Here is a 20553-nt window from a genome sequence, read left to right as displayed (position 1 = left end):
GAACTGTTGTCGCTCCTTGAGAAGGCGAAGGACTGCTCGGTTCGCCGGGGACTGGAGAAGGGGGCTGGCTCGGTTCACCAGCGGCTGGAGGAAGGGGCTGGCTCGGTTCACCAGCGGCTGGAGGAGGGGGCTGGCTCGGTTCACCAGCGGCTGGAGGAAGGGGCTGGCTCGGTTCACCAGCGGCTGGAGGAGGGGGCTGGCTCGGTTCACCGGCGGCAGGAGAAGGGGGCTGGCTCGTTTCACCGGCAGCTGGAGGAGGATCACTCTCACTACTGTCAGATATGTTTTCGTTGATGTGGACATAAGATGGTTCACCGGCTGGCAGAGGAGACTCACGTTTCATCACAGGCGGTAAGAGACCTGCTCCTGGAAAACCACTATCTCCGGTATTCGGAGTCGAACCAACATGCGCAGAAGAAGTCTTCAATGACTCAATCTCCAAAACCAGAGACATTATTGATGTATTCGGTTTCTCTTTCCGAATATGTAAATAACATGCCAAACTAATGTCGGAGTCAATTACTATTGGTTTTACCGCCCCTTCTGTTTCATATTTCACACTAACAACCTTATGACTGTTTTGATTTAACTTTCCCCCGGAACACGTGAACAGAACTTTTGTCAAATCTCCATACTTGGTCGTCGGCGGTATGAGAGCTGCATACGAAACACCGGCCTGGTAATAATCATCTCTTAGCCACTCATCGCTATGCTTGACGTACGTGAATATATCTCCTTTCATAGCCGCTGCAAAATTATTAGTTACAGAGAATTACACTCATTTCATAACAGTGTGGCGTGTTAGTTATGTGTACGTAACTACACAAGAAAACTACCGGAATTAGTTACAGAAACATAACTAAACAAAAAAAACATACATTTCTCAGTGATTTCCCTGTAACTAAACTCAGTAATGTTTAATCTGGGTTCCGGATTTTTTTTAATCAACAATATATGAGACTAACCTGTATTGAATTGATTGATGCAGATCTGGGCACGAAATTTACAGGGATCCGGCGAAGATCTTTGGTATGAACACCAACCCGGTCATCGGATGGACTTGACGATGATCGGTGATCGGAAAATTTCTTCACGGCGGTTTAGTTCAAACACCTCGGCAACAAAGGTGGGACAACCGAAGATGATGACGAGGCAGAAACTGGGATGGGAAACGGCGGTTTTTTTTTTGGGTTAGCAGAAGAGAGCCGAAGATGATGACGAAGATGGTTGGGTTCGGTTGAGAGCTGGGTTCGGTTGAAGGCAGAAGAGAAAAGGGATAGGGGTTAGGTATATAGGGTGGTACTGAAGTAATTACGGATTTAAATGGAGGTTAAAATGGGTAATTTTTTCTCCTCTCTCAGTTGACCATATTTATCTCTCATTTGACTTCTCCTAAATGTGCCATTTTTCAAAAAAAGTAGTTATGTGTCCAACCACCATAATTTACTCCTAGTTATGTCAATCCCCCTATTTGTTTCTTTGGCAAGTATAGATAAAATAAATAAAAAATAAAAAAACTGAGAAAAAATGTACAAATAAAAAAATAAAATAAAATATCCGAAAAAGAGTTACAAAGTGCATCTCTAACCCAAAATTCTACAATACAATTTTTCTCCCTCTATTATATAGTATATGTCAAATCAAATTTTATTTTATCTCCAACTTAAAAAAAAAAAAAAAATTGCACACAAAAGAACGTGACACTCAAGGTACCTAATCTGTGCCACTCCAAATAGTTGACTTTAAGAGGGTTTTAATTTGTGATTGTTAAAGAATCCGGCCTTAAAAATGTAAAAAAAAAAAAAAACAAAAAACAAAAAATAACAAAAAAAACCTTAGCAAAAATGAGTTATTCTTCTCATTTTCAATTGATTTCAATATGAAATCTCATTATACTTGACAAGTAACATTTATTTATGTTCCTGCTTCAAAAATAACAATAGTAGTGATGTGTTACAACTTTTTGAAACACAAAATTTAGAAAAGAGTTGCTAAATTATTACGCATAGTTTCCGACGAATTTCCATGAATTTCATCCGGAAATTCGTTTCCGGCGAATCAACGGCCGTCGAAAGGGTAATATGTCGTTTTTAGTTTTTTGTCGTTTTTCACCGATTTTCGTCGTTTATCGTTTTTACTGTCGTTTTTTTTTCTGTCGTTATATATATATATATATATATATATATATATATATAAAGTATTATATACAATGTATCAAGTATTACATACAAAATATTATTACATATTTTAGTCTTCAAATATTACATACAAAATATTATATAAAAAATATTACATACAAAATAGCTGAAATTTATAAAATATTATACATTAATAGCACAAATTTATAAAATATTATATATATATACACAATTTTCTATTAAAAAAGATTATATACATAATATATTTTCTTTATATATGTTTAAAAATTGAAAAATATATGTATGTATATATTTTAAATATATTTTGCCACATTTTTTCCGTTCGGTTTTTCATCAGTTTGTCGTTTTTCCATGGAAAGCGGCATTTGAAAACGGCAAATCGAATACCCTTTTCCACATTTTTTCCGTTCGGTTTTCCATCGACTTGTCGATTTTCCGTAAATCAGGAGGCTCGAAACGGTAACGAAAACGACATATATTTCCTTGCCTAGAACTACTAATTTTTCAATGAACTATTAAATTTTAACAAAGGTCGGATCTCGCTATCTACAAATGTGGTTTCTTTAGTCACTCAGCCAACTACTTTTTTTTGTATTTTATGTCAATGATTTAAAAAATATTTTATGTTCAAAGTCTTCAGACAAACAATCAAAACAACATAGGCGGAGTTAACCAGGGCCGGCCCAAACTCATCAGGGATTCTAGGCGATTCAATATTTTGGGGCCCTATAATACTAATAAAAATTTAAATTTTCAGGGTAAAAAATGTAAATTTTTTAGAAAATAAGCCAAAAATATAAATTTTTACGGTAAAAAAATGTAAATTTTCTTAAAAATAAATAAAAAAAGTGTAAAATAATTTTTTTTTTTTGGCCCAACCCCAATTGAGGCCCAAGCACGAGCCCTTGCCCTCCTTAGGTCAGGCCGGCACTGGAGTTAACAACCAAGCACCTGTGCAGTCCCTATGTCCTATGTTTGTAAATATCTTAACGAAACTCTGATCTTTCTCTTTCTCTGTGTGTTTCCAAAGCTACGATCTCATCTCTATAGCCATGGAAATCTCGCTCGGATCTCGAACCGCCACAGTTTCTTGCGTCTTCGGTTTTTCTTCCTCCGATACTCGGTCCTTCGAGCGTCGGAGATCTCTGATATCGCCGCCGAAGGCTGTGGCTCCCCGCGCAAAGTGCTCTCTCCAGCCACGCCCGGAGGCGAAACGTTTCGCGGTGGACGTTGGCGAGAGGAAAAAACGGCATCGATCGAGGAGCCGAAGGTGGCTACGATCGATGAGCGGGATTTGCGATGAAATAGAGAAGCTTGTTTCGGGGAAGAGATACGAAGAAGCACTCGAGCTTTTCGGGGTTTTGGAGATCGCTGGCTGTAATGGAATCCGGACCAGTACTCTCGATTCACTGGTATATGCTTGCATCGGATTGAACTCCGTTAGAGGAGTGAAAAATCTCTCTGAATTCGTTTCCAGGACTGGCCTTGAATTGGATTTGCACGTGAGGAAGAGGTTTCTTTATATGCACGTGAGGTGCGGGATGATGATCGACGCTCGCAAACTGTTCGACGAATTGCCCGAGAGGGACTTGGACTCATCCACCATGATGATCGCTGGCCTCGTGGAGGCAATTCGTCGAACAGTTTGCGTGCGTCGATCCTCATGGAGTCGAGGCACTTCGTCGAGGCGATCAGTCTGTTCCTCGTGATCCACGAGAAATTCTCCGAGATCGGAGCCCACACATTCGCCACCGTGATCCGAGCCTGCTCGGGCCTCGGAATCGTGACGATCGGACGGCAGATTCACTCCTGCGCGGTCAAGTCCAGCGTGGTGGCCAACGCCTTCGTGGCCTGCGCTCTGATCGACATGTACAACATGCAACTCCATTAAAGAAGCTCGGCTCGTGTTCTCCAGGCTGCGGAGAAGACTACGGTGGCTTGGAACTCGATAAACGCAGCGAACGCGCTCCACGAATACGAGGAAGCCCTGAGCTCGTACTACGAGATGAGAGACTCGGGCGTTAAAACCAGCCATTTCACGTTCTCCGTAGTCATCAAGATCTGCTCGAGGCTCGCCTTGCTGGCGCACGCCAAGCAAGCCCACGCCGACCTCGTGAGCCACGGCTACGGATTCGACCTCGTCGCCAACACCGCGCTCGTCGACTTCTACGTCAGGTTCCTCGCGGTCCTCTCGGCTTGTTCCTACTCGGGCCTCTTCGATCAAGGCTGGGCGATCTTCGAGTCGATGAGCAGAGACCACAAGATCAAGCCTCGGGCGAGGCACTACGCGTGCATGATCGAGCTGCTCGGGAGAGAAGGCTGGTTGGAAGAAGCCCACGAGATGATACTGAAAGCCCCGTTCGAGCCCACGGTCAAGATGTGGGCCGTGCTTCTCACGGCTTGCCGGGTCCACGAAAAGAGGTCTTCAGAAATCAGGTCGGCCATAGAAGAGCTGTCCTTGATGGTCAAAACACTTAAGCCTCAAACAGTGCGTATGATTAGAGTACCTAATACTGGTGATCGTCGCGATCATCATGATCATGACTACGATGATCATCGTAACGATCATCATGACCATGATCACGATCATCTTCCTTGCTCTGTTAATATCCCCACCAAGCCATTTCTTTTTCTTTGCAACTTGGTTCTTCAAGTCCTTGGCCAGTAGCACTCTCTTTCTCTCTCTCTCTCTCTCTCTCTCTCTCTCTCTCTCTCTCTCTCTCTCTGTCTCTCATTTTGGCCTTTTTCATACCTTGCAGATAAGATTGGCCCTACAATGGCAGTTCTAAGACAAGATGTTCAACAGAACATTCAGGTTAGGACAGTATATAGCATTTAATTACATCTCTTTTTTTTTCCTTCCCCTTTTTGAACTATATAAACATAAGCATAGCTATATATATTGTCGACTACCATACATGATGTCTCCAATTTCGTAATTGAACATTTACAAACCCTAATTTGTTGTGTGTGTTTTATTCCTTCTAAATTAGTATAGCAGTCCATCTCATGTTTCCATTCATTAGAAAGTCAAAAAATTATATGGTTTGGAAAATAAAAATTGTATACGTGTATATATATATATAAATATATATATATATATATATATATATATATATATTCATAGATCACTTAAATTTGCATGTATTAATATTGTTTCATTCTGAGAGAGAGATTTCCCAAATTCGTTTCTACTTCGTATCTAAACCTGGAATTACAATATGGTATCAGAGCTACATTCCACGTTTGATTTTCTAGGTTAGAAAGATTCTTCGTCATCCACGATTTTCTGTAATCGAAATCGATCTCTACATCTCCTTCTCTCGAGGACTCCAATGGCGGCTCAGACGGAAATGGAGATCTCTGAAGCAAGCTCAAGTGGAAACTCACGAAAGTCGAATTTCCTTCACCACTGAGAGTTCTGATCTCATCTCCTTCTCGATTCCAAATTCTTCTCTCCATCGCTTCAATGATGGAGGAGGCTTCATCGACGGATCTGCGTCGGACGGTTCAGAGCGATTCTAGGCAAGATTCTTTGCAATTCGCCGCCAATTCCAAGATTTGTTTCTTCTTCAACGTCCGTTCAATGACACTTCAAGAAACCTCGATTGAAGATGGATCGACGACACTGCAATCCCTAATACCGATTCAAGGTATATATTTCTCCTCTCTCGATTGGAATTTTCGGTTCCTTTCCCGTCCTTCTATGGCGGAACCCGGAGATCCATCAACAGAGAGCTTATTATCTCGATCCAATGAAGACTCGAGATGGCGTTACATTCTCTCGTTCCAGTGAAGGCATGAGACGACGCTCCATTCTCGAAGTGCAAATGGATCTTCATGATCAAGAAAGGTTGATAACGACGTTGCGTCAAGCATCAAGAAGCTTCTCTGGCGAGAGAGTTCTTTCTCTAGACGAATTCCAATCACCGGCGATCTCGAAGAGCAAGACTGTTTGCTGTGTTTGAAAAGACCGTGGCTCGAAGTCCAGAAGGTCTCCAGATTCCTCACTCCGACGTTGTTTCGGCGCTGAAAGATGGAGTCTTGGCATAACATTTCTCTTCGGTGAACACTTCGTATGCCAGTCAATCTCGGATCATCACGCCATGGCTCATCTTCCATCAGGATCTTTCTCCGGCGAGTCCCGCCGTGTCGAGCCATCAAAATTCGTCTCCGGTGAGTCCCGCCGTGTCTATGTCATCAAGACCTTCCGCTGCTCCTCCTACCTCGCCTGTGAAGCTGCAGTGTTCCTACATCAATATCAGTCCGACGATCTCACCCCCAAATCCCATTGTCCAGATTCTCCGGCGGGTCTTTTAGAATGCGGCGAATTCATTCTTGATGGATTGCGCGAGTTTTTCCTTCATTCGCACGATCAAGTTCTTCTCCGAGCTGTCTTCTCCGTTGTACACAATAGTCTGTTAGTTCTGGTTGTGTCGTTTTACTTTACTCTTTTTCCTTTGTATTCAAAACGATAAGTCATTTTGATTAGTCTGTTAGTGTTAGTCTCTTAGTGTTAGTCTCTTAGTGTTAGTCATTTGCTTATTGTCTATATAAGCAGTCTGTAATGGTTCAATAGAATGCAATATTCACATTTGGCTCTCGACTCATTCTGAGAGAGAGATTTCCCAAATTCGTTTCTACTTCGTATCTAAACCTGGAATTACAATACATACTGTTCTCCGATCAGGAGCTGATGGTACTGATACTTTCAGATAAGTTGAGGGACTTCCGGAGCAAATGGGAGATCCGGGGTGTGGTGCTAGCGAGCCTTTCCTCCTCTTGCACCTGGGTGGGCCCGACACCATCACCGCCTATTCCCTCGAAGATAACGAGCTCTGGTGGCGTCACTTAGTCTCCCTTATAGTCCAGGTGAGCCATCAATCATCTTAGTTCATATTATACTGATGTATTGACTTGTAGCTAGACGTGCACTTCCGCTTAAAAATCTTTTTCTTTTTTTTTTAACTCTTTTTAATTGAAAATAAACATTAACTTCCTCTAATTTTTTTTTTTTGTTTACATAATAAAATTAAGGGTTCTGTAGCTAACTAGTCATATACAAACTCAAATTTTTTTTTATAAATAACCAACGTTTGATTAATTTTGAAAAATTAACCGTTAATAGAAATTAACGATATACAAATATCCAAAATATAACAAAAATTAACAGCAAAATAAACCATTAATAGAAAGTAACGGTATACAAATATCCAAATATAACAAAATTAACAGAAAGTAACTTGTCACATCAAATTTTGTGACTATATTCAAAACATATTTGAAACGTTGACTAAATTGCAATCTCGACGTTTGTAGTGACTTAGTTCGTTCAATTAATCTTAAAGTAAAATTGACGCTACCTGAAATAAAAATTATATTAAATTTCTTAAACTTTAATTTGAATTTTATTTTTACTTGCTACATTTTTATTTTTTAACATCTGACTCAGAACATAATTTCCGGCTAGATCTCATTTCGCAATCTCTGGCTCCGTTGCTGGCTCAGGTTACCATTACCAGAGTCAATTATAATTTACATATCTTGAAACATATTTATATTTAAATAACTAAACAATAACCTTTATTTAAAAAAAAAAAAAAAAAAGGTTAACGGGACCTCGTTAAAACCTCCCCGCCCCCTAAACAATAACTTTGTTGAGTCAATTTGTCATTTATAGCCCGCGCTGCGAAAAACTTACGCAAAGGCTGATCCTTATTTTTTTCAATACTATTTCGGGGTGCGGTTTTTCAAATGTACAACGTACGGGAGGACTGTACTCTGCATAGCGTATGAGAGGATTGTACTCTGCTAAATTTATTTCCTCGTTTTGATTATAGCGAAATATAGGCACCATTTTATCAATTTACAACATCTATTCTATGCATATATGAGAGGATTGTACTTAAAATTTATTTTCCTCATATTGATTACAGTGAAATCTGCCTCGACAAAATGGCTCTTACACGAAAAGTGAACCATTATAAATCTGAGCGATTGTTTTTTAAATTATAGCTCTTACGCAAAAAATTAATTCAATCAAATATCCCCTAATTAAATTGTGTGCTCTGTACAGGTCACAGTAGCATTCTACATCATAGCGCGGGCCTGGACCGGAGCGTACGCACTGAACTACCTGGCGGTCCCCATTTTCGTGGCCGGGTTTCTGAAAATCGGGGAGCGAACGTGGGTTCAGAGACGAGCGAGCAGCAAATACTTCAGGAAGTCGATGCTGAGTGCGCCAGAGCCGGGGCCCAACTACGTTCCACTGATGTTCAGCTACATGGCCGAGTTCCACTGCAAGAGGCTTGAAGGTTTCCAGGTTTCTTCGACCACGATGTTCGACGCTCCCAAGGCCAGCGAGCATGTCATCACCATGGACCCGGCGCCGAGCAACAACCTCCGCGGCGAGGATTACCTGAGCAACGCGAAGAGCTTCTTCAACGTCTTCAGGCAGCTCTTCGCGGACCTCATCCTCAGCCTCAACGACATGGAGAACAGCCGGTTCTTCTTCCAGACCAACCCTTACGACGCCGTCTTCAAGGTCATCGAGATCGAACTCAGCTTCGTCTACGACGTGTTTTACACAAAATCCGCCGTGATCTTCTCTCTCTGGGGGGGTGTCGTCCGCCTCGTCAGCTTCTCCTCCACCCTCGTCGTGTTCTTCTTCTTCATTGGTGTCGACAAGACGCCTTATCAGAGCCTGGACGTGGGTATCACCTACGTTCTGATCACCGGAGCGATCGCCCTCGAGATCTACGCCCTGGCCTTGGTGGCGTGCTCGGACAGAGCGATGCTGTGGCTGAAGTCTCTCCGGTGGGAGGAAGGGAAGATGTGGGAGGTGGTGAGCCACGTGTGGGTGGAGATGGTGTCGTACGCTACCAGCCAATGCCACCGGAGCCGCCGCGTGCAGCAGCTCCGGCAGGGAGGCAAGCTGCTCACGCACGTGTGGCTGCTCTTGGCCCACCTCGGGATCACTGCTAGGGCTAAGCTGGTCATCAATTGATCGTCACTTTCTCTATCTTTCATCGACCATATATTTCTGTGTGTAGAGGAATAACAGCAAATGAAGGGTTGTTTGTGGTTCATATTTTGATAATTTTTTTTTAGTATTATTTGACTTGGAGGGAATCTCATTTTAGTTATTATGAATTGGATTTTTTTTTTTTTTTTTTAGGTTCTGATGCATAATGAGCTTAATGTATGATTTTATTTTACCAGCTGATAAAAAACTTTTAGCTTGTAAAGCTCTCATTAGATTTTGTTTTCTTTTCAATATGAAATGTGGGATGTCTAATGTATTGTTTTCTGTTTTTATCGTCGAACTCGTATTGAACTCATGAGAAACAAACAAACACCATAATGCCACAAAAGCTGTGCCTGTCTTCTCTATATCGAAGATCTCAAGTTTCAACCACGTCACTTCCATCTCTCTTTTTGGCGGTTGGTGGATTTCAACCAACGCAGCATGGGGAAAAGAATGAAGAAGTTAATAATTATATATTGATGTCATTTACAATATTCTTGAAAATATGGATTATAATTAGATGCCTTATAAAAGCAAAAAAAAAATGGTAACTCAATTCGACCAATGTATCTATATATGGGGAATCGCTATCCCGATAAAAATAAATTCACTAATCAATAGTAAAAAAACTACACAAAGATATTAGCTAAATGATCAACCCAATTCAATCAAAGTTTATTATAGTTTTTCGAAGTTGGACCCCGCATTGAGCTGTGCGGGTGCATGTCGACACGCTCCAAGAAGATTAAGGCTTGCTCTTAGGCCGAGTTTTCGGGTTGGGCCACATCAATAAGCCATACATTTTATTAGAGTGGATATAGTACAATTGTAGTAATACAACAGACATTGTAAACTTAATTTATGAATAAAGTTATGGATTAATTACAGGACTACCCCCTTAACTCTAACACCTTTAACGTTTCACTCATTGATGTCGAAAACCGTACAAAACTTGCCTTGTAATTCTACATCATAACAAATATAGTCTTTCTGTCACATATTTAAATATATTGTTTCAAATATATATATATATATATATATATATATATATATATATATATATGAACATTTCTCTTTTTAGACTCTGGAACTCGTCTCGGTCTGGTGGTGTATTGCGGAGCGGTAGATTACATCTTGGTCTTGACTCCCAACATCAGCAGTTTATGCTTTATTAGCGCTTTTTTCTTAGAAATTCGCAATTTACTAGGTCATTCAAAACATCACGTTTTGGATATAGTCAATGTTTGGAAACTTATTAACAAAAAAAATAGTCAAACGGTTGATGTGGCACTTGAATAAGACATTTGAATTTTCTATTCTTTCGTTTGAAGCAATAGTTTTTTTTTTTTTGCTACATTTCGCCACTCTTCATCTCTCTCTCATACAGTTTTTTTTTTCTCATAAAAACTTTAAAAATCTATATTTTCCTCATATGAACTCGAAATTGAGTGATTCCAAATCTTACGGATTTGTGGCGAGGAGAGCTTCAAAAATGGACCCATTGTGCTGGATGAAAGGTCTTATCTACTGTTGTAGAATTTCGCCGAAGTCCTCTATTGATACATTTCCCGTTCACCGGCGAGAGGTGATTTTTTATCCGCATTTTCAAGATCAAGGCATAATAAAACTCTAGGGTCGTCATTATCGTCGTCTTTTCTTCTCCGTGGTACTCTAAGTTTTTTCTATGAAAAACTAGACATTTATCTAATTTTTTTATGGAAATTTCCAAAAATAAATTTGAAAATAAATGGAAATTTAATGAAGACTAGTCTAGGTCTTTTGATTCACAGAGAAAAGTTAAGAAATGAAATTTGTGAAAAAATTATTTTTAATTAAGAAAGTATTTGAATTTTTTTAGAAATTCGGAGCCAATAACACTTGTCATTAATTGTCGATTTTTTTAATTTTTTATATTTTTTTTTTGTTAATTATAGCATGTTTAATATGAGTATATTTAAGTCAAATATAATTGTCATTGGCTATTTTCCTAAACGTTTGCAAATATTGGCTTCATCCCAATTTTATAATTTATTTTTTGCTACGAATCTACAACGCCCTTTTTCTTATTTGTTTTCTCTTTTAATTTTTTTATTTGTTTTTATGTTTTTGTAATCTGCTCTTGAAAATAAAACATGAACGAAATACTCCTATTTTCCAATAAATTCCAGACTCAAATATTCTTAAATTAATTTCATGATATGTAATTAAAAAAGTAGTATATTATTCTACATATTTATGTTGGAAATTCAAAAATCTTAGAACTCATAATCTTATAATATTGCTACAGTTCAAAATTTAAATATGATTTAATATTTTTCTTCGAAAGCAAGTTCAATGCTCTGATTCGTAATTTTAATTTATTTATAATAATATGTAGTATTCTAATGTTTATATGATTTTTATACACAAACTATTATATTATCTAATATATATTACCAAAGAGTTTAAATACATATATTATTAATGATATTAATTCAATATGATTAATTATAAATAATAATAAAAACTTGTTGCAACTAGCCAATCCCCTAACTTCTTTTAAGATTTTAGTCAAAATTTTATTTTATTAAGAAAATAGCTCACTTGTGATTGTTAAAGAATCCGGCCTTAAAAATTAAAAAAAAAAAAAAAAAAAAAAAAAAAAAAAAAAAAAACTTAGCAAAAATGAGTTATTCTTCTCATTTTCAATTGATTCCAATATGAAATCTCATTATACTTGACAAGTAACATTTATTTATGTTCCTGCTTCCAAAAATAACAATAGTAGTGATGTGTTTCAACTTTTTGAAACACAAAATTTAGAAAAGAGTTGCTAAATTATTACGCATAGTTATCTCCTCATAGCTACAGCTGAAAGGTTTCCCTTCCTTCCCTAATGTAGTGACAATTAAAGGAAAAGAGGTTAGACTCTATAATATAAAACTGGTTATTTTATGTAGTATGAGATTCAAGTGACGTTAAAAAAATATTACAATCAATTAGCTTTGGTGCACGCACACACACACACATCAACACTCTTATCGACATTGTATAAATTGATTAAGCCACTTATTTTGTTGGAATCATTTACCACTTTGTTAAAGTAAAAACAGTACCCCAATTCATATAGTCACAAACGCTCATAAAAGCGCGACTACAATCAGTTAATGATGTACAACGTCCAAAAAAGTCAACGCTTATATTTTATATTCGAACAAGAAAAAGAAACTTCTTAATATATATGAAATATTGATTACAGTAATTAAGTAAGTACGTTATAAAGTCATAATTATTTCACCAATACCGGTGATAGTTAATAATTGCATGAGGGGGTGAATATGGGATCTTTCACTAACTTCCACAAGAATAGAAGCTACCACATATACATTGGCAATGGTAAGAAAGTTCGTTGGCGTAATCGTTGAATGTTAGGAGAATTTAAATTACGCATTAGCTGATGATCCGGTCGTTAATCTTATTATACACGAACTCGAATCCATATACATAAGATATTCATACAAGCATTGGATTTGTCAATTGCATGGCTTCGTTTCCTTATCGGTCCAAGCGCAGCGCTAAATTAAATCTCTCTCTCTCTCTCTCTCTCTCTCTCTCTTAATATATATATATATATATATATATATATATATATATATATATATATATATCTATATATTACTGCAGCCGCCTGTAAAATTTATTAAGACAGGTGTGATGATTTGGCTGTCAAAAAACTATATTCTATTTTGAGCTAAATATTACTCGCGTTGTAAAAAAAAAAAAAAATGAAACCCTTGTACTGTGTTAGTAAAGAAAGTAAGAGTAATGTGCAGCTAAGTAAGAACGTTAGGTGAATTGAATGGATTGAAAATTTAATATTTAAAAATTATACGTCGAACACATGCTTAATGTAAAGTTGTATTATTTTAACTAGTTTTTCTCAACTTATTATTATTCAACTTGCCAAAAAGATTAATGATAATAAATAACATAGCACAGAGATGACTTAGCATGTGGGAAAATCAAGCATAATCTCACGATTTAAGGCCTGTGCTACAGTATTATACTTTGCATAGTCTCGTGAAAGAGTTGCGTGTGTGTATATATATATATGTACAGATCACTAATTAAGCATACACAAACACTCCCAAAAAAAAGTAGATTGTCTCTCTTCCTAAATATTTCCCCAAACAAAAGTTGTAATAATATCAAAGGTATCTATATAACTATATACATATTGAGAGAGAGAGAGATATGGGAAGGAGACCTTGCTGCTCAAAGGAGTTAGTGCTGAATAGAGGAGCTTGGACAGCCATGGAAGACAAAATCCTCTCAGAATACATTCTAGCTCACGGCGAAGGAAAATGGAGGCATCTCCCCGAAAGAGCCGGTGAGATTTTTATATGCATTTGCTTTACTCCGATCAAATCTTGACGATATATATAATATGTATTGTTTTCATGAGAATGCAATTTATATTTAATTTTGGTGCAAAAATGATTTAAAATTATAGGGCTGAAGAGGTGTGGCAAAAGCTGTAGGCTAAGATGGCTAAACTATCTTCGGCCGGGCATTAAAAGAGGAAGTATCAGTGAAGAAGAAGAAGATCTCATCATTCGGCTTCACAAACTCCTTGGCAACAGGTATTTCTAGTACTCCTGATCATACTTAATTTGCTCACTTTGTCACTTGATAGTACTATATATTTTTTATTTTAATTAAATTAAATTAGTTGATTATTTTGTGATTATACAGATGGGCTTTAATAGCGGGACGGCTTCCAGGTCGAACAGACAATGAAATAAAAAACTATTGGCACACAAAACTCGGCAAAGCAAACAATACTATCGCCAAACCTAGCTCCGATAATCAGTCTCGTGACGACACTAAGTCCGAGCCAAAGCCAAACTCGGCGAAGAAACAACGCGTTTTCGAGCCACGGACGACGAGCAGTACTGTGGTCCGAACCAAGGCCACGAGGTTCGCCAAGCCGGCCATGGTTCCGCTGATCGAAGAAAGCGAGACGGGTCCGATTATAAGCGAAGTGTTTGATCGAACGAAGAACTCGGCCGAGGAGTTATTATCACTAAGAGATTCTGATCAACTACTAATTGCCTCCTCAAACTTCGAAATGGATTTCGATGCGGACCAGAGTTTTTTATTGGATTTTTTAAACAGCACGGACGATTGGATCTCCGAGCCTCCTTATAGCTCGGACGCTGATCAAGCCAATATTTCGTCCTCAACGTTAACGTCTGATCAAACCCTTTTGTTTTCTTCGGAGGAGACAGTTCTGCCACGTGGTACTTCTGATTTAGATTTAGATTCCATTGCCGATGATCAGTTGGAGAATTGGTTTCTGATTTAGATCAAATTTCCCAAAGAGATTTTTTCCCGATAGACTTATATTTTTTGTTTGCATTTTTTTTTTCAGTTTGTATGGTCTTTGAATATAGTAGTTGTTAGGTACTTTCTTGTCTTTAATATTATTATATATGTTCTTCTAGATTATATTATAGCAGTTTGGCGTAGAGAATAAATAATAGTACTTGCTTTTATAGAATATATGAACGTGCAAAGTCAATGTAACAAGGAAACCCCTATTAATAATATTGACAGCCATATTGCTAAAAACTAGCTTGAATATATAAGCTAGCAGGAGCCTAATTAAACTAAACATAAAATTTGAAATAGATAACAACTTGATATAGACTAATTTGATGCGGAATGTGAAACATAGCATAATTTTAATTTTTTTTTTTTTACAATAATTGAGATTAAAAAAATTAATTTCTAAGACGTTTTAGACATAATTGATCAAATTTCTCTGTGGTGGCTTGAGATTTGGATAATATATCACAATATTCTTCAAATTAAGGGACTATATGCCATATATATTTCTTCTAACTGCATCTCATTGCATGTCAGAAAGCATAATTTTTAGGTATTTTCTCAAAGAAGCAATGTTTTAAAAAGAAAGATTGAAAAAAAAAAATTGTCGTTCTAAGAACGTAATTAATCAAGGCTTCAAATTTATAAGTAAAATATTGACTCTTCATATAAATATATACAATGTTTTTAAATAGTTACACAGGTAGTATTGAATTTCATTAAAATTTATTGATATTACTAGATTACAAAAGAAAAAAAAAATACTATTTCACAATTTTATTACTTCTAGCGAGTATTTAAATAGAGTACTTTAATTAGTAGATATTACAACGAAGCTTTTGCAAGTTAAATCTGTTATTCTGATTCCTTTATATTTCAAATAATGCGTCAGTCACATTACGCACATAATTAATAAGCATACTTCTTATTATGATTCCCCTCTTGATAATATTTCATATTAATAATTGAGAAATTGCCTCGACTACCACCATTTGATAAGTTTTTTTCAATTTCTCACCAAAAACTTAATTTGGCCAAAAATATTAGTAAATCAGTTGTACATATAGAATTTTACCATCAACACGATGTCAACAATTGATATCTATTATTGACATCTGTGAGTTTTAAGTTGATTGTTTGTTGACAAAGATATCTACAATCGACATCTATTGTTGACATTTATGTCAACAATTGACATAAATTGTTGACATCAATTGTTGAGGGTAAAATTGTATTTGTACAAGTGGTTTAGTAGTATTTTTGACCAAATTAAGCTTTTAGTGAGAAATTGGAAAAACTTAGTTGAGGCAATTTCTCTTTTAAATTTTGTATTTTAATTAAAGAGTAAATAAGACCTTGTTATTTAAGTTTTACCTTTATATAGTTGTGATGACATCTTTGTCTTTACATAAATACTATTTAACCATACAAAACGTCTCCGTAATTGACTTAAGAAAGTGGCATCATATACTAATGCTTATTATCATAATTCATATGTGCTGTGCTATAATGATTATTAATTCGGTAACGGAATATTTAGTATCCAGTCATGACATAACATTCGTGATATCATCGTTTGTATAAATACAATCTATAAATGACAAACAATACCACGTACGTAGATGATCTATCATATGACACAATTTATGTGTATATACGTATGGTTTTATATAAATATGATAACTTGATTCTTGTTTCTAAATTTCACTTTCATTCAAAGCATCGAACACTAAAAAGTTTTAAAAAAAAAAAACTTGAATCAAACTTAAAGTTGAAAAGTGACAAATAAAAAGGCAATAATTTGTCAAACACATAATAACGATTGTCTTTATAGTTTATACATGTAACAAAATCCATAAAATATTATACAATATATTCATATTTACGCGTATAGACACATATGAATCACTGACTTTCAAACACTATAATGCTAGAGTTTCATTTTACAAAAATTAAAAAAAAAATTAAAAAATAAATAAATAAATAAATTTGTGATAATATATATCTCAAAAACTTTGGTTTCGTCCACAATTGTGCACTTTTAACTATATTTTTTTAGGAACAATATATTATATTTCAAACTATTATTGTAAGAATTATAAAATTGAAAACAATTAATATATATATATATATATATATATATATATATATATATATGGAGTTGGAACATATAATAAACTATATACCACGTATGTGAATAATTAAAGGCCAATATCACTTATTAGTAATTGCCTGCTTTGGCCCGAAAGAAAATATTAAACAAATGAAACACTTCCTTAGCAAGATAAATAAAAATTAGAGTTTTGTAACTAACTAGATCACTTATAACGTTAGGTTTGGGATCTAACCTATGTTTGGAGTTTTTTAGGGAAATAACCAAACGTATTAGGTGGCAAAATATATTTTATTTTTTTTCTTTCAATAAATAAGGCAGTTTTTTAATTAGCGTATATTTTTTCTTCCTTTTTTTGTGCGTGTGTTAATTCGTTGGACACGTTTTTTTTTTTGTATGTGTTGGTAATTTCTTTATGCGTGTGTTAATTAAAATTAGGTCCAATAACTTCTATATTTAAGGTTGTTATGACACGTTTTTTTTTTTTTTGTGCATGTGTTTTATAATTAGCGTATTTGACTTATTATTTTACTCTCAGAATATTTTTTGCTGTTTTTAAAGAAGCAGTTAGCTTTTAAATTTTGGAACGTTTGAATTTTTGAAACACAAGCAATCTCACGATTTTTTTTGTTGCAGCTGAAGTTGTTTGAAACTCTTTCGCAGAAGAAAAAAAAATTCTGCCCCTGGAAGAAATAATTTGTTTCCAACGTTAAAAATATGGCTTCTTCGTCTTGGTCGCTGGTGGATTCTGGTATTTACAGTTATTTCCATTTATTTCCATTCAGAATACTTAAATGTGGACAATGAGATAATTTCCAGTAATTTACGTTTATTATCTGTGTTGGCAGGTTCTTATTACACAGTAACAGAAACTGATGCAGAGAGAAATTTCTAATATTTTTTCCTGGCAATGGGGGCTTCTAGGATATCGCGCATAATTAATGATATTTAATATATATGATAATATTGTTGAGATAGTTCGAATTGTTTATTAGATTTTTAAGGCCGCGTGTAACCAAATAGTTTTTGACAATTAGCATTATAATTTCCTTATATTCATTATTTTGTTTTTAAAATAAAAGGGGTAAATTAGTCTAATAAATATTGTCACCTAAGTCTATTGGCTATTTCCCTAAAAAAATGTGAAATGTAGGCTAAAAACAAAATCTATAGTTTCATTTTGGCTATAAATCTACACTGCCCTAAAAATTATGGGACACATTGTTATCGTAGAGAGTGGAGCACCCATATTTTGGTAGCTCGGTGATTTGAACAATGCCACAGTTTTTATTATTATTATTATTATTATTATTATTATTATTATTATTATTATTATTATTATTATTAAATATATAGATAAATGAGAAAATAAATTATTATTATTATTATTATAAATTAAAAAGATAAAATTGTGGGTATATGATATAATAAATCAAGGATTTAAATGTCATTTTCGTTGCCGTTTCGAGCCTTTTGATTTACGGAAAACCGACATGCTGACGGAAAATCGAACGGAAAAAATATGGAAAATGGCAAATGAAATGCCGTTTTCGATGGATAACCGAACAGAAATAATATTGCAAAATAAACGAATACATATATATTTGTAAATATAGTCCAAATTTAAAACACTTGAAACCATACATATCTAGCATAAATGTTTCATACTGAATGACATACCACCAAATCGTTCATGAATAGTTACAATAGAAAATGAAATGTATTAATAGAATTCTGATAGACGTCCCGGTTATATAAAACTCGGTTGATTTTCTTGAAGCTCGCATTATTGGCACCATGTGAAATGCCCCTTGTACGATTGTTGAAAGTTTCGAACATGTCTGTCGTAGTCGGCTTGATCGTATCTCACGACATCACTTATTAGTGGACATCCTGGTACACATGTTATAATGTGCTCGACACCGAACCGATCAACGCGTACACTGAAGGTACGACGCCCACTTCCTTGTGGATTAACATGTGGCTGTGGCACTCCTATTGGATTAGGGTAACGGTAAGAGGGACAAGTATACAAACTGTCACTTTGTGTGTCTGACGTAGTGAATGAAATAGTGTCGAACTGAGACAAGTGATCGACGACGTAGTCACTACCAGAGGACATGTATGTACCATATCTTAGTTGAAAGTCATTGCCTTAATCACTACCAGAAGAAATGTAGTGCGTCAGCGCTCTTTGTGTTCCACCGCCGAAAATTGTTCCTTCATCGGGATCATGATGCGCGGTCTCAGCTTTGATGAACGATGCATCCAAAAAATCATGAATTACCTCACCAATATCACCTACTCCTACTCTATGTGGAACTATTCGTGGAAATATCTCCCTTACCCGCGGTTTGTGACTATGTGACCCATTTTCTCCCTTCCTCTTTCTTTTATATATGTGTCAAAGGCTCATATTCCCTACTCCATGAAGTCGAGTCCAATAACCAAATAAATGGCCTATCCTTTGAAACCACATGTCCAAACATCTCCCAACTTCTTTTCGCCGATGAAACCCTTATTTTTTTTTCAACGCCACAAGTAATGATTATTTGACTGTCGCAATGTCCTCAACACAGAGCCGACCCTGACTATAGGCGAGCAAGACTAGTGCCTAGGGCCTCCGATTGGGCTGAGCCCCAAAATTTTAAATATATATATATATATATATATATATATATATATATATATATACCTAAAATATTTAAATTTTTATTTAAATGTTTAGTATTATCGAATGGTCCCAAAATATTAATTCGCCTAAGATCCCTTATGAGTTCGGGTGAGTTTGGGCTGGCCCCTGCCTCAACACATACTCTACCATCTCGTCCCAAGAAATCACTTTTGACAAATCCAACATTTTTTCGGAAACCGAGTCGAGCTCGACCACTAAAAATCTCATTGGCACCTCTCTAAATGTCAATATTTTCTCTTATCATGAGAAATACCTAGGCCTTCCCGCTTTTTTCAGCCGCACCCAAAATAATCATCTTCTCACATAAAAGACCGAGTTTGGAACAAACTTACTGGCTGGAAATCCTTTTTTTATTTTACCAAGCAATCCTGAGTTATGCCATGAGTTGCATTCGACTCCCAAAACACCTTATCAGGGAAGTCCACCGTCTCCTAGCCCGCTTTTGGTGGGTATCCACTGATGAAAAAATCAATAAAAAATAAAAAATAAAAAAACCAATGGTGTACTAGGCTTGAGCTTTGCAAGAGAAAATCTCTGATGAAAGGCTCGGGTTTCACGATCTCGAATATTTTAACCAAGCCCTCCTCGCTAAACAAGTTTGGAGACTCTCATTCACCGCCCTGATTCCCTCACGGCGCAAATACTCACAGCTTGCTACTTCCTCAAAACCACCGTTCTCTAAACTAAAGAGAAACCCACCGGAAAGCCATAGTTCCCCCTCTATTGTTCTTGGTATTTCAGCAGATATACATTGGTTTATATTATAAATAAAGCCTCCTTTTATACAATAAAATAGTATTCTGGCGAAAAATAAACTGTTAGATTGTATGTTTAAATTTGTATGCGGTAAAAAAAAACAAAAATAATAAATAAATAAATAAAATAACTCAACTGTAACTAATTTTCTACTAACAATTGTGAAAAATGGATCTCTTTAGCCTGCATCAAATCAGCATGGCTAGTTACTTATTCAACCCCCGGGCAAAAAGTATTTACTTTGCTTATCCTTATTTCTACTAGTCCATCTTAACATTTATTTAATACATAGAAAATTAGAGTGTGTTTAAATCTGAGTTATATCTTACAAAATTTCAATTTCGAATGGCTAAATTGCCCAAATGACCTATCGAGTATATTTTTTTATAGGATTGTTGGGACACGCAAACATGAATATCCCTCTACTGATAGG

General features: G+C 36.1%; 2 protein-coding genes across 3 annotated transcripts; both read left to right on the top strand.

Annotated features, from left to right (window-relative positions):
- Positions 1–4475: 4475 nt before the first annotated feature.
- LOC149385676 (uncharacterized) lies at positions 4476–9435 on the top strand. Of its 2 annotated transcripts, XM_089627506.1 has the most exons (4): positions 4476–4595; positions 4919–4974; positions 6850–7031; positions 8236–9435. In XM_089627506.1, the coding sequence occupies exons 3-4, from the start codon at positions 6900–6902 to the stop codon at positions 9163–9165; spliced, it is 1062 nt and encodes a 353-aa protein (XP_089483632.1). In that variant the 5' UTR covers positions 4476–4595; positions 4919–4974; positions 6850–6899; the 3' UTR covers positions 9166–9435. The 2 variants fall into 2 exon arrangements, with proteins under 2 accessions (XP_089483632.1, XP_089483631.1); XM_089627505.1 differs by lacking the exon at positions 4476–4595 and having other exon boundaries at positions 4683–4974; positions 6875–7031.
- A 3984-nt stretch (positions 9436–13419) lies between these two features.
- Positions 13420–14625, top strand: LOC149385675 (transcription factor MYB123-like). The gene is made up of 3 exons (XM_089625592.1): positions 13420–13555; positions 13679–13808; positions 13921–14625. The coding sequence occupies exons 1-3, from the start codon at positions 13420–13422 to the stop codon at positions 14531–14533; spliced, it is 879 nt and encodes a 292-aa protein (XP_089481718.1). The 3' UTR covers positions 14534–14625.
- Positions 14626–20553: the final 5928 nt, after the last annotated feature.

Source organism: Urtica dioica, chromosome 9, assembly GCF_054948205.1.
Source record: "Urtica dioica subsp. dioica isolate 48M chromosome 9, U.dioica_male_clone48M_v1_H2, whole genome shotgun sequence".
NCBI classification, from domain to species: domain Eukaryota; kingdom Viridiplantae; phylum Streptophyta; class Magnoliopsida; order Rosales; family Urticaceae; genus Urtica; species Urtica dioica.
Note: the sequence above shows the minus strand (reverse complement) of the source record. Positions and strands in the feature narration are given on the sequence as shown.